Source organism: Epinephelus fuscoguttatus, linkage group LG16, assembly GCF_011397635.1.
Source record: "Epinephelus fuscoguttatus linkage group LG16, E.fuscoguttatus.final_Chr_v1".
In the NCBI taxonomy this organism is placed as follows: domain Eukaryota; kingdom Metazoa; phylum Chordata; class Actinopteri; order Perciformes; family Serranidae; genus Epinephelus; species Epinephelus fuscoguttatus.
The window spans coordinates 9,080,016-9,094,482 of record NC_064767.1 but is presented as its reverse complement, the minus strand read 5'-3'; the positions used below and the strand labels follow the sequence as shown (position 1 = coordinate 9,094,482).

The following is a 14,467-nucleotide window of genomic DNA, read 5'->3' as shown; positions in this document are numbered from 1 at the left end:
TGCACCATGCCATACACTGCCACCACTGGCCGGGTGTTGTCCATCAAAACCAAGATGGCCAACGGAAAGCAAGAAATACTGTCCTCCTCAAGAACAGCGGGAACTGCCCATTGGTCCGACAGCCCATTATTCCGACAACATCCCATTGTTCTGACCATATTAAACCCATTGTTCTGAAGTCCCATTGTTCCGAAATCATCATGATGCCCTGTGGTTAAGGTCTGGTTAGGTTTAGGCACAAAAATCACTTGGTTAGTGTCAGGAAAAGATCATGGTGTGGGTTAAAATGAAAAAGAAAGTGGCAATCACATATCGGAACAACGGGATGTCAGACCAATGACATGGACCCAGAATATCTTGTCATTCCTATTACCCTGGCAGGTAAATAAAATCTAGAAAAATCAAGTAACATCAAGAAGTAATAATGTTGTTACATTTTTTAAATATTGTTTATATGTTGTGAGGAAATTGCAATTAATCACCTGTCCATTAAGGTATAGAAGGGAGGAGTAGAAAAAGAGGGGAGAAGCTGAGGAGTCAGGAAAGTTCAGCGCTTTTGCGTGGCATTGAACAGTGTTAGAATTTGTTGAAACGAAACGTGAACATACTAGTTTAACAGCATCAAAATATATGTTTATAGTTTCACATGATATAGATCATTTTTTAATTGGTTCATATATTTTTAGTTTAAAAATTAAACACATGTTGTCCACCCGAGTGGATATGAAAAACTACTTGAGAAATGCATGTTTTAAAAAATGATGTTTAAAGAGGAATTAAAACATCTGAGGTGGTAATAATTCATGCATGAACAGGGATTTAAATGGGTTTAAAGACAAGCACACAGAAATAAAGAAAAAGACTAGACAGAAAAAGACTAATAAAGAAGAAGACAGACAAAAATACCAGAATCATTCCCAGTCATTTCCTTTAAAAGCTTTAATGTTCACTTTTATGTAAAAATTTGACTCCACAGTTGTACCTACACTGGTTTATATAACAATGAACAAAGTGTTAAAAGTAAAGGTAAGTTAACTGATTCGGGGGATGGGGTCAAATTTGTCCTATGTGGCATTGAAAAGCAATACAAGTTTTTAGTTGTAGGTAGTTTAACATTCACTCAACCAACCAAATTTACAAAGACAGTACTGTCTGCTAAGACTGTTTCATAAGAGAGGAGTAAAACTATCTTTACTACAAGAGATAAAAAGTCTGATAAAGTCAGTAAACTAGAGGCTCCGTCATACCTGCGCAGGTTGTACCCAACATTATGGGATTATTACAAAATATAGTCATAAAAAAGCAATGAAGTGAAATTAGGGAGCCAAGTTGCTACTGGTGTCTGTGTGGGAACTTTTGGGCACCTCTCCAACTCCTCCTCCTCCTCCTCCTCCTCCCTGCCTTGCTCCCCCCATATCTTCAGTTTGCGGGCTCAGTTGTGTTGCAGAGCACCATCAGGGTGTCTGCAGGCAGCAGCAGCAGAAAATCTTTCTTTGTTTATTTTTTTTAATTTTAATTTACCTCCTGTTTGTGTGTCTGCCCAAACAGCTGAGCCGTGAAGTGGTGACAGAGGAGCAGAGAGCGACTGGAAGCTGATGTAAGTCAACACACACTTTCTCTTTACTTCTCTCTGTGTGTTTGCCTTTCACTCTTCCTCTCCAGTCTCAGTCTACGTTTCTCTCCTTTGCCTTGTTCTCTTCACGAACATTGATGTTTTTCTCACTTTAAACATCCTCAATTTAACCTTATGAAATCTTGTATGCTTAGTATCTAAGTTTTAGTATCAGTATTGATAAAAAAAAATCTGTTATACAAAGAAAAATCCTCTCACTGAAACAAAACAGATGCTTATATGTGTTGAACTGCAAAATAAAAGCTCCAATTATACAAAGACAATGTGCATGTGGATGATATATATTGCAGCTAAATGCTAGATTTTACAGACACAACAATTCTCTTTCATTTTCATTTTTCTTTTCAGACATCAGCTGCAATCAACATTTACAGTTCCCATGTTAATTATTTGTCAAGCAGATTTGCACGCACATTTTTTCCGATACACTTTACATTTCTTTACCCCATTCTGAATTAACACAAACAGGAGAAGTGGAGTTCTTGTGGCGTTCAGCTTTCAGTACATCTGTGCTGTTTTCATGACTCATTGCCAGTTTACTTTGCAGCAGGAAGGGAATTCTCTGTTGGTGACGTGCACGTGCTGTCAATTGGCACACACACACATTATGTAAACTTTACAGCAGATGTGTCCAAAGTCTGGGCCAGGGATCAATGGTGGCCCGTGGACTGAGTTTAAATGACCCCAGCTTGTCTATCACAATATTCTAAATATAGTCTGCTGCTGATTTAGTTGATCAAGCAAGTTCCCTTCACAATAGCAGCACTATCGAATAGTTAACAGTCATGCAGCGAGTAGGAACTGTGCAGGCTGAACTAATGCTTACCGAGCAAATGACAGGATATAGCTGGCCCCCAGGTATATGTTCACGTTTAAAAAGAGTTTGGACGCCCATGCTTTACAGCCTGTTTGTCACAAAGACTTCCCACAGGAAGGGGCAAATGAACCTTTGAATGGGCGCACAAGCAGTTTCAACAGAGCAGATATGACTGTACTTTGGATACCCTCTTTTTATGCTTCAATAAGTTTGGCAGTGTGCCTTTTATTGTTTTATTTCCTAATGGAAAGGTGGCTTACCTGCAGCTGAGGTGTGCTTCCAATCTTCTTATCACCCCCACCCCCGGGTCGTAACGACCTGAATCAGACCAGGTAGCTGAAATGCAAAAACAGCACAGCTGGAAGGTCTGAGCTTTTCACATGGAAATAAAAGACACATTAGAGCGATGAACCCAGAGTGTGGAGCTCAGCCTCAGGGTGTGATTATCAAATACAAACAATGAGGATTTACCAGTTAGCATATGAAAAAGTCAACCTCAGACACACTGAGCCAGCACACTACCTTTTCAGGGAAGCTGTAGCTGATCTGATCCTGACCTCTGACGGGGTCCCAACAAGCTGTCTGTGATTCCTACCTGTTGTTGAGGCTGTTGTTTAATGCCAGTATGTTGTCTCTCTGTGCAGTACAAGGTTTTAAACCCATGGCTGCTAAGAAGTATTTTCTTTTTCAGTGCTCTGACAGCAGAGGGGCCGGTGTTTCTTGCCTGGTGTTTTCTTTAGCAGGCTTGTGCCTGACCAGATGAGGAAAAGCAGAAGTACAGAAGTAAATTACTCACTTTATCTTGCAGCAAAAAGTATGTGCAAAATGTGTTCACACTAAGTTTCCAGGTCAGTTCTGAAAAGTTCTTCATGCTGAGCAGGAACATGGCTGAATTATTCCTCTGTCTCCTCCTTTGTTTGGCAAAAAAAATATGTTTGTTTGAGATTTTCTGTGACTGAAGTCTCAATTTAATTCGATCAATTTAACTACAATAACCCAGTTGGGTTTCTGTGGGTCTACTCAGCTATACTGATAATACTAACTACCCATTTCTTATTCTGCTAATCCAAGCAAATATAAATGAGTGCACCACTTCCTGATTCAAATATCTCAGCAACTATTAAATGGACTGCCCTGACAGTCATGGTTCTGCAGAGGATAAATCCTAATGACTACTTCCACGGTGTGCTTGTTCATGTTGTAATTTCTGCCTGTTTTGATTTCCCTGTTTTCTCAGTGATTGAGTAAGGAGAGGAAGAAGAAGCAAACCAAAAGAGAAGAAGGTCCTTTAAGTTTCATGAAGATCTCGACTGCAGCTGTGACGAAACAAGCCCAGCCAATGAAAACGTGTCATATATTTAGAGACAAAAGGAGAACATTGAGTAGAGGAACTGTGACCTCCAGAAACCCTTGTAACAGTAAGCATAGACACTTATGTCATTCTGCTTTGTGATTGGCTGGAGCAATGGCACTCACCAAGAAGGAGAAGCACGACGGAGGCAGGAGAGCGTCTGGGGTCACGACCCCACCAGAAGGTGGCTGGGGTTGGATGATCGTCGCTGGGTGTTTCCTCGCCACCATCTGCATCCGGGCAGTGACGAGGTGACTGTCTGTGTGTGTGTGTGTGTGTGTGTGTGTGTGTGTGTGTGTGTGTGTAGAGTTGCGGTAAACTAATTGATATACTCCCATAGAACTGAAAAGGTCCAGTGAAAGGTCCCCAGATTTGCTCTACTCATATCAACGCATATATAAAAACTGAGACAGTGGTCGGCCTGGTGGCTCCTTCAGTGATGCTAGCAACCTCTTGGCTACCTCTCACCTCTTCAGCCTGGCTTGGAGCAGCTTTCTGAGTTGGTCTCCTTTCTTTTCTGTCGTCCCTATTTATGTGCAGATCCTGGCAAAGCAAGGAATTTCACTCCAACATTCATGTAAGACTCACACCATTTCCAGGAAAGAGTTTTTTTGTGATAAGCAATGTTGAATATAATAGTCAAAAAAGCTAACAAATCAGACAGGGAGAAGGCAAAAAAAAAATCCTTCGATCCAAAACAGGCAAAGTTAAAAAAAAATCCAGGGAATCAAACACAGAGATTAATAGAAAGCTATGATGTGATGGCGCAAAAACAATCTGGCAGAACTGGTGGGTACATAAATATATACAGGGATGGATAAGAGGATAATTGGGCAGGTGAGTAAGTGGCGTGAAAACACAGGACGCTGCAATGACACGAGAGGTTAGTGTGTCAGAATAAAACAGGGAATATAACAAAACCGAGAATGTTACAGTAAGCTAACTTTGTGGAGTTTTTGTTTCCAGCTCCTGAGAGATGCTTAGTTTCACAGCTCTGGCAGAATTATGGGAGTGACCTTTTGTGGAGTATTTTTGTATTTCCCTGTCAGAGGAAGGAAGAACCCTGAAAACATGATGCGTTGGCCTGGAACAACATCAGACACTGAGATCCTTTGGTGTTCCTGCAGGTAGCTTCTGGACGTGCAGGATTGTGTGGCAATCAGCTGTTCTTAAGACGGCTTCATGTTCTTAGCTTTGCTCATTAACACCTCTGCATTATTACTTGGCAGCCCTACATTCCTCGTCAGCTCATATTGTTTAAGCCACTTAACCTGCTTCCGCAGCAATATGTTCTTTTTCCACCAAGACCTTACAATCCTGCTGAGATGTTTCCAGCTCCCAATTTTTGCTCAGCCAGCATATTGCCTACCTAACTCAGCTGGTATCTGACATGTGATTTCCACTGCCACTGCCTTTGATTCTTGAGAAGGAAGATGCATGCTCACTGCTCCTGTTCAGCATCACAATTGTTATATATTGTTATACATTGTTATACTAACGTTTTGGTCCCTCTGGACCTTTGTCAAGAGTATTTGCATACTACTTAAATAATTAAATGGAATCTGCTAATTTCTTCTTAAAAATGTGCATATTGGAAAAAATAATTACAGCACAGGAGTACGGGCTTTTCTTCATGCATGTTTGCCTATGATGATGAAGTGATAGTCAGTAAAAAGAAAGTGGAAAACATTTCTGCAAATGAATGTGAACTCAGTGACTGGCTTTATGATCCTCTTGCCTCAACGTTCACGCAGGTCTTATGTGATCTGGTGCCATGAGACATGACTTTCCCCTGAGGTTGCACAATGGACAATGAGAGTCATAAAAAGGAGGTTAAGGAGGGTGAGGAGGACAGAGCCTTGAGATTTATGAATATAAATGACAGACATAAACTAATAAACAGCTCACTGAACACTACGTTATCAGCTGTGGTATGATGCTGGCACCTTGTATGATCTAAATCAAGTTCTCGCATTGACCTGAATAAAAAAGAAAATCAGGCCATAGTCTTGCAGAATCTTGGATCCTCAGTTTATCGCCTCATCTAAAGAACTGACTCTGCGTCTGTTTGCTCCCAACAAACTAGATAATGTATCGTGTTTTGTGTGGCAGAGGAGGAACACCTTCCAGACAGTGACAGCATTTCAATAGCAATTGTAAAAGCTTGCTGTAAAATGCACTAATAAAGCCGACCTCCCTCTGTCTCTGTGTCCAGATGTGTGTCCATGTTCTTTGTGGAGTTCCAGCTGCACTTTGAGAAGGATTATTCCACCACTGCCTGGATCCACAGTCTCATCGACTCCACCACCATGCTCTGTGGTAAGACTGTCAACAACACCTGTACCTGAAGGCAGCTCGATGCTGCAGTTAAAACAAAGTTGACAAAGCAAAATTCACTTGTTTCCAATTCAATTCAGTTCAATGGAACCTTTTTTATCCCGACAGAAATTCTTGTGCAAAGAATGCTTCAGTTACAGTTACACAAAAACAGCAATAACGATTAAAGTTCACAAACCAGTAACAGCCAGGACAACCAGTGGGTTCCCCGGAGTCAGGGTCACACACGGGGTCCAGTTTTTCAAACAATGGAGAATTAGATATCAGTCAAAATATTCAAAATACACAAGATATAAAGTGTTTAAGCAGCAAAAGCAAAAACCAGTGCCTAATAGAGTAACAATAGAAGTAAGATAAGTATTTTTTATTTATTTATTTATTTATTTATTTGAGTACAAGAGTGTTTGTCTGTTTGGTACAGTTTCCTAAAACTGATTAATTTTTTCTCGTGCCCTATGGCCCTTACATGATTGCAAAACTCACACATGCATTCCATATTTGTGTTTTAGTGTTTGTGTTTTCATTCAGATCCAAATTGAAAATTAGAAAATGTTACTTGACGGCTAAGAGTCTTGTTACAGACAAAAAAAAAAATCTAAAAAAATGCACTGACAGCTGCAGAAATGAAACAGTCCAGCCCATACAAGGGTAAGAAAGTTCTAATTTATTTACTATTCCAACTATTAAAACATAGAGTTGAAATGAAACCAGGACCACGGTACAAAACTAACAAAAGGTCAACAAATCATAAGACAAAAACAGAGTATGGGTACATCAAGACTGAAGTGAAATGAAAGATCTGTTCAAATTAAGTGCTAAATAATGCATTTGCATGTGTACAGGTTTTATACCCAGCATATATATGAGTTGTTGTGGGTAAAATAATCTACACAAACTGTGTCTCCAGCTCCTCTGGGTGGTTTCCTTGGGAACCATCTGTCCTGCAGAGCCACAGTGATGGTGGGAGGTCTGCTGTCCTCTGCTGGTCTGGTCCTCAGCTCCTTCGCTAACAGTCTGGAATATCTGTACATCTCCCTGGGCATCCTCACAGGTACACAAGCACCTCACATTCCCTACCAAAAAAAAAAACCACAAGGACAAAGGACAGAGAAAGATCAGAGTTTCACTTAATCAATGAGAAACGTGCAACACATCTGATCAGTGCTGTAGTCTATGTATCTGCTCATTTTCAGCTACAGGCTTTAAGAACTTGGTTTGATCTCTGCATTCCTTGCAGCTAGAGGTGTTGGACTAATGCCCACCATTTCATAGTAGATCTTTAGCTCTCCCCACCTTCTACACACATTTAGCCACGGTAGTGGAGGTGTCAGGGTGTGCCTTTATAGTATGATGGCTCAGGAGCACCCTCAGTTAGCTTGGAAATGAATACCCATTGAGCTGAATCGCAATCTGCATTTCACCAGTTTGGGGTGTAAACTTTATTACCATATGAGGGCGGAGCCAGAGGTTGTCTTACTTCAGTTTAACCTCCAAAAATGGCATTTTATTTGCACTGATGACAACACTATTGAAAGAAATCATCAATTTACTGAAAAAGTAAAGTACTGAATGTTTTTTTGTGTGTTTAATCACCCTACAAACCTTCCCCATAGAGAGTAAGGCCTCACGCTTTACATGTAAGGGTCTGACCCTTTGACAGTGTTTTATTTTTCAGTCTACACCCCATGCACACACTCACTGATGTCTCATGTCTTTTAAAACTTCTACTGTAGAACTGAACACCTTAGTTGTTTGTTTTCGATGGATGCACCTAACATTTCTGATGACTTTTCATGTTCCTGAGGAGGTTGAATACATTTATTTTAACAGATTGTAAATGAATGTAATGTAATGTATATATTGCAGGGTGTATCAGGGTGTCATATCCTTTGACACCCAAACAACGTCTGTGTAGATTTGGCAACATATCCATCCTCCACAGGTCTTGGCTTTGCTCTCAGCTACACACCAGCTATAGCGATGGTTGGGAGGTACTTCAGTGAGAGGAAAGCCCTGGCCTATGGCATCGCCATGTCTGGTAGTGACACCTTTACTTACCTGTTGCTTTGTCTTCTTGTCATTCACACCTCACTTCCCCATCTCCTCTCTTCTACTCCTTCATTCTTCTTCTCTCGCATTCTTTTGACCACACTTAGTTTGCATCTGCGCTTTTCTCTAGTCTGTTCCTAAGTTCCTCTACTCGTGCTTCTCCTCTACTCTCCCTGCCTCATTTCATCCCATCAAATCCAATTTCACCTCATCTTCAGGGAGCGGCATCGGGACGTTCATCCTGGCTCCTGCAGTCCAGCTGCTCATAGAGCGTTACTCCTGGAGAGGAGCTCTGCTCATCCTGGGAGGGTTTGTTTCCAACCTGTGTGTCTGTGGTGCTCTGATGAGGCCGCTGGAACCAAGGAGAAGTGAAAGGTTAGTCTTTTATTCATTCTATTGATGACTTATTCCTGAAATGATTAATAGTTGGAGATTTTGGGAAACATGCTTATTCACTTTTTTGATGAGAATATTAATACAACCGTCTGTGTCTGTGCGCTAACTGTGGGGCTAGAATGAGGAGCTGAATAGCTCAGCATGAAGACAGTGCTGAAAAGTTCACCCCCTAAACACTTCTAAAACTCAGTAGCTAATACATTATATACTTGACTAATACTATGGCGGATAGCGAACATGAAACAGTAAAATTAAGCAGATATCTAAAGTAAAAACAGGACGCAGGAGAGAAACTAAACTCCAGACCACAGAGATTCAGTTAGAAGCTACAGACGTTCTGAGAGCTGAACACAGAGACTTTGAAAAAACACTTTTCTCTGGTCTCCTGTGGTCGGCGAGACGTCATCGTCACCCGCTTGAGGGCAGGCACCCTGGATTTTGGACCTACTCCTGAGACGGTTCATCTCCGGTGTGGCTTTACCGTCACACAGCATGTCTGAACTGACAATGGAAGCAAAAATCAGCGCGGCATGACTTTACTTGGTGCAGCCAATAGTGCCAATGGAGAAAGGGTTTAATACATTTGTTGAATCCATACACAAAAGGAGAGGTGAAAATGTGAAGTTGTGGTTTTGGAGGGAGTGGTGACTTCCTGACAAACCAGGCAACCAGCGGAGACTCCAGGAAGTCACTACCCCTGGCCAAGAAATAGTCCAGTACATAACGCCCTGTAAAACTATCACTTGATGTTCTTACATTGTGGTATTTCTACAGAGATACATATCTGAACTTTGGACAGAGACAGGCTAGCTTTCTCCATCTTTATGCTAAGCTAAGCTAACTGTGTTCTCACACTAGCTCTGTAGTCAATGCATGGACATGAGGGTGGTATAGATCTTCTCATTTAACGCTTGTCAGAAAGCAAAGAACTAAAATATACTAAATTCAATTTCTTGTTCCATTCCAATGTGTTTTCTTCTATTCTGTATTTTCCATCTAAAGGATATGGGAGAACCATATGGCAAACCTGGAGACAGACTGCATGACAACTGCGCTGGATTCAAATGACTCGGAGCAAGTGCCAACTGAGCGCAGCCAAGTGGAGGCGAAGCAGCTAGATAGCAACAATTTAATTGATACTCAAAGGTTGCTCATAGCCAACGGAGCATTCAGAAACTTTGGACTTGAAAACAACAAACTCACAGAGGGGGGCATAGTGCTGATACCAAGCTTGAGCCCGCCTGATCCGAGTTTAACAGATCTGAAGATAGCTGAGTGTATTTTATTTAGCAACAAGCTAACAGAGACGGTGCTAGGGGAGATCTCAGGTCATAAAGTAGCAAATGGTAGCCCAATGGAGGACTTGAAATTGGTGGAAAGCATGAACTTGAACAACAAGGCAGCTAAGGTAGAAGACTTAAAACTCACTGAAGTCACACCAACAGATACCTACCACTTAGATAAAACCATTAGCCTTCCTCCAGAGGCTTTAGTGAGCACACAGACTTCGTCCAGAGGTCACGGTTTCTGTCTCAAGTCCAGGGAAGAGTTTGGATTCCTCTCGATACCCAACTTCCTGATTCTGTCTGTGTCCTTCCTGTTCCTGGCTTATGGCTGCAGCGCTCCAGTAGTTTACCTGGTCCCTTACGCCCTCAGCATGGGGCTGGAGCACCAGCAGGCCGCCTTCCTCATGTCCATGTTTGGAGTCAGCGGGATTGTGGGTAACATCACCTTTGGATGGATCACAGACAGGAAGTAAGTAGAGGCTGTAGGTGTTTTTTTGTGTGGCAGATATTTAATTAAAGCACCAAACTGACAGATAGTCTTCCCTCCAGGTATCTGAAGAGGTATCGCCTGCTGAGCTATATGATGGCGATCGGCATGGAGGGGCTCTGCTGTATGTTCGTCCACCTCCTTCACTCCTTCTCCCTCCTTGTCCCATTTTCCGTTCTCTACGGGTACTTTGACGGGGCGTATGTGGCGCTCATTCCAGTGGTGACCTCTGATGTCGTGGGCTCCACCTACCTGACCTCTGCTCTGGGTGCGGTCTACTTCCTGCATGCCATTCCCTACCTGATCAGCCCACCAATAGGAGGTAAGTGTTTATTAACTTATTACAACCGCTGCTGTGTTTGAAGGTGTCATGTAAAGCTCATGTGGATATCACTGTCACATTCATTTTGAGATCTTGACATATAAACCATAAACCAATGGGACCAGGGTTAAGATGATTTGCTGGCTTCAGTCTCATCACAGACTTCTAGACCTTGACTATATGTATACTACCACTATTCTCTTTACTGAAGAGCATACAAATGTCTTAGTGATTAATACATTGGCCTTTTACTCCCTGTAGCATCTGCTGCTTCCAGAAAAAAATATAACTGTCTCATGATTTTGTGCCATAATGCAGTAAACATGATTTCCTGTCCACTTCCCTGGTCATTATATCCATTACGAAAATATTTGTTCTCAGTTTTGCACATCAACTGAGGAGAACAAGGACGGGATCAAAGCTAGCTGACTTGTTGGAGCTACAGAAGGCATTTGGTTATGTGTTTTTATGCCTCCACATCCGCGACAGCTGTCCGTCTGTCCACCCCATTCTCTGGAACATGCTATCTCTGAACCGCTTGAGGGAATTTCCTCAAATTTGGCACAAACATCCATTTGGATTCAGTGATAAACTGATTAGATTCTGGTTGTCAAAGGTCACTGTGACCCCACAAAACATATTTTTTGCCGTAATTCATACATGAATTACAACAAAATTTTACACAAATGTCTAATAGGTATAAACGCTGACCAGGTCAGCATCACACAGAAAGTGTTTTAGCAGCTGGAGGTGCCTTTTTGTAATTGTTTTTAATGAGAATGAAGCCTTTTGCTTGCGGTTTTTGCATTGCATTGCACCTCGCGTTTCTGAGCTCTAGGTGCCTGGCGTTTTTGCCAGAGCGCTCTGAACTCTTCTAGTTGAAAAAACTTCAACTCAGAACAGAAAAACACCCCATGTCATCCTTTTTTTAGTCATCTTTTTGTCCCATTGTCCAATTGGATGATTTGAGAGGCGGGCCTTCTGTGGTAGTCATGACAACAAGTTAACAGTCGGTAAACAATGGAGGAGAAACTGGTGGTAGGGGTTGCTGGATACCCAGAGCAATATGGCCCGCCCATAGAGAGCAGGTTGTCAGATTGCCCCTGAGTCATCCTAAAATATGCCTGGAAACAGCCATCATGGAGGAGAAGCTCCTGGACCAACAGATAGTACTCCTATGATCCACCCTCTTTTTTAGGATCTCATGTACCCACACAGATCTCTGTTTATCTGTGCCCAACAAACTATTTACTGACCCCTCTACCAGAGCCTCAGCAAGTACCCTCTGCCTCAACATTTTAGGAACCAGATACTAATCACTGTGGGAAAAAAACATAGATTGATTACACGGGATGGTTGAACATGTGTGTGAAGCAGCCATGTATTAGAATGCGTAGCCTCTTTGCAGCAACATCCACATTTAAAGTACTGTAAGCCGTGGTGGCTACATATGAGTCTGGACAGATGAGGAGTTAAACCATAATGTGACTGGCTGGCAGAGGCATGCAACTGTGCGACAGTATTTCTAGTTTTCTTCTGAGGTGTAACACATCTTTCCTGTTTCTCTGTCTCCAGGTTGGTTGGTAGACAGGACAGGAAACTACGCAGCAACCTTCTTCCTCAGCGGGGCTTCCTTCATGCTCAGCTCTGCAGTGTTGTCTGCTGCCTTGTTAGTCAGACGTTGCCAGAGGTTTAAATCTGCTACACGTTTCAATCCCAATCACACTACTGCTGCGGCTCAGCAGGACATCATATGACAATGCTAATCAAGATGCTGCTCCTCCATCTGCACGGATGTGCATCTCATCACTGCTGGTGTGATCAGGTGCTACTTTGATGTGCATCATACCTGAACCTGTGCCTTTTTTAAAGAAACAATGTGACTTTGAGACAAACAGATTATGTTAAAATAATATTTTTTCGATGACAGTTTTCTGTTTGTTCAATGCTCATATTTTGTTTTGTAAAACCAAAGAGCATTCCTTATCAAAGCCAAAAATTGCAAGCAGGTTGTCATTAATATTGCTATAGTGAGCTTTTTGATAGTGTAGCTTCTATAATTTTTAAGAGTATTTGCCAAAATTATCCATTTTGCCCGGTGATTATGATTAATATTTTATTACCACGCATTAGGCTACCCTATGCACCAGGCACCAGGCTCCAAGACAGTGTAAACATTTTAAAGAAGTGCTTTAAAAGACTGAAAAAAAATGTTCCTTTGTCTGTAATTTTGCTTTTGAAAACAAGATTTTCTGTGTAGTATTATCACAAACTGTTTTGTGCAATATCCAAAGTTACGTACCCTCACTCTACAAATGGCTACATCGCTCTGCCGTACATTTACAGGCTTCCCACATCACTGTGGTACATTTTTTTTACAGAGTAAAAATTTGCAGTGTCATTATGTAAAAAGTAATCTAAATCTGAATCTATTAGAGAATAATAATAATTTCAAAAACAAGAGTTTACAGGCAGACAGACACGGTGCCGGTTCCCTCATACTTGGAAAGCTGGATAAAATAAAATAAAGTGTGGACTGGTGCTTATATTCAGCCATTCTGTGTAACTTGTAAGAAGAATTCTGAAAAGTGGTGCTACATGCTACAGCGACTGCAAATGGGTGTACCTTGAATTAGATATCACCCAGCTGGCATTCTAATGTTTATTCACTGTTGAATCAGTGGTTGAATTACTGTTGAATTCTGGTTTGATTGTGAAAGATGAATCAGCGTTGATTTCGCAATGCTGTTTCAGTGTTGTTTCATGAACTTGAAATGTGGTTTCAAAATTGTTTCAACGTTGAAACAGATCTTCAACGTTGAAGGCCAGTCGTGTGCCAGCTAGGTAGAGCAACTTTAGAAGAATTAGAGAAATAATAGTGCTTGTGGGTCTTTGATTTTATTAAGAAGAACATGAGCATTTGTGTCAGACTGTGTGCTTTCCTACAGCAAACCATCAACTTCTTTGTCCATGGAAACCACATTAAAAATATCACTCAAGCGTATCAAAGTCATGAGTGATGGTTGTGTTTGGTGAGTGCTGAGAACATAAATATGATAGTGTTGTTAAATAAATTAAATGTATATTCATTTAATCATGTTTGTGTGGGTGTTTCTTACATTTTAAATGTGTGCCTTTATTTTGCCATGTATTGCAGTGGTAGCCATTTAGCCAATCACAGCACAGCGTTTCAGTGTCGTCACAAGACACGGAGCATTAGCGGTTCGGCTACTCGGTTGTTGCTAATATGGAAATATTAAATTTAAACGGTTTGTTTCGCCACGGGCAAATATTTTACCACCCTGGCAAGACGGTAGGCACCTGTAAGATTATGAAGATCCATTTGAAGATGCAACTCTCTGCTAGAGAACAGGTAAAACACTAAATTACTTTTAAGTTTTGCGCCGGAAGTGCTAACGTTATGTGACCAACCCACAACCGTTAACAGGTGCCGAGGTTATAATTACGGCTTCCTTCAGCTAGTTTGTTAGCATAATTTCCGGTCACAGAGCTGAACATCGGTTTCTCTGAAACATAATTAACTAGGGATGTTTGAAAAAACTAGAAGGTAATTTGAATACCTTTACCGTAGTTGTTAAGGTCCCCAAATACTGAGAATCACCTGAATGACTCATTTAGGTTCAGCTATCTCTACGAACCAGACTTCATGCTAAGCTAACCTAGCTAACACCTGGGGCTAACTCAACCTTTAACCCCTCAAACATGTTTTCACCTGTAAACACCCCTTTGAACAACAAAGGACCAGCCAAACTGCCCTTTAGAGTAAAT

General features: G+C 41.4%; 1 protein-coding gene across 2 annotated transcripts; it reads left to right on the top strand.

Annotated features, from left to right (window-relative positions):
• Positions 1–13,707, top strand: LOC125903288 (monocarboxylate transporter 12-B-like). Of its 2 annotated transcripts, XM_049600119.1 has the most exons (10): positions 1–381; positions 1,549–1,597; positions 3,688–4,052; positions 6,017–6,120; positions 7,046–7,189; positions 8,081–8,176; positions 8,406–8,562; positions 9,586–10,338; positions 10,419–10,678; positions 12,254–13,707. In XM_049600119.1, the coding sequence occupies exons 3-10, from the start codon at positions 3,916–3,918 to the stop codon at positions 12,433–12,435; spliced, it is 1,833 nt and encodes a 610-aa protein (XP_049456076.1). In that variant the 5' UTR covers positions 1–381; positions 1,549–1,597; positions 3,688–3,915; the 3' UTR covers positions 12,436–13,707. The 2 variants fall into 2 exon arrangements, with proteins under 2 accessions (XP_049456076.1, XP_049456077.1); XM_049600120.1 differs by lacking the exon at positions 1–381 and having other exon boundaries at positions 1,465–1,597.
• The last annotated feature ends 760 nt before the right edge of the window (positions 13,708–14,467 follow it).

Bases quoted from the DNA above. Each gene is read 5' to 3' on its own strand.
- LOC125903288 (XM_049600119.1), top strand. From the start codon at position 3,916: ATGGCACTCACCAAGAAGGAGAAGCACGACGGAGGCAGGAGAGCGTCT. The intron at 8,177-8,405 runs GTAGTGACACCT...CCTCATCTTCAG, and splicing joins CTATGGCATCGCCATGTCTG to GGAGCGGCATCGGGACGTTC. The intron at 10,339-10,418 runs GTAAGTAGAGGC...TCTTCCCTCCAG, and splicing joins GGATGGATCACAGACAGGAA to GTATCTGAAGAGGTATCGCC.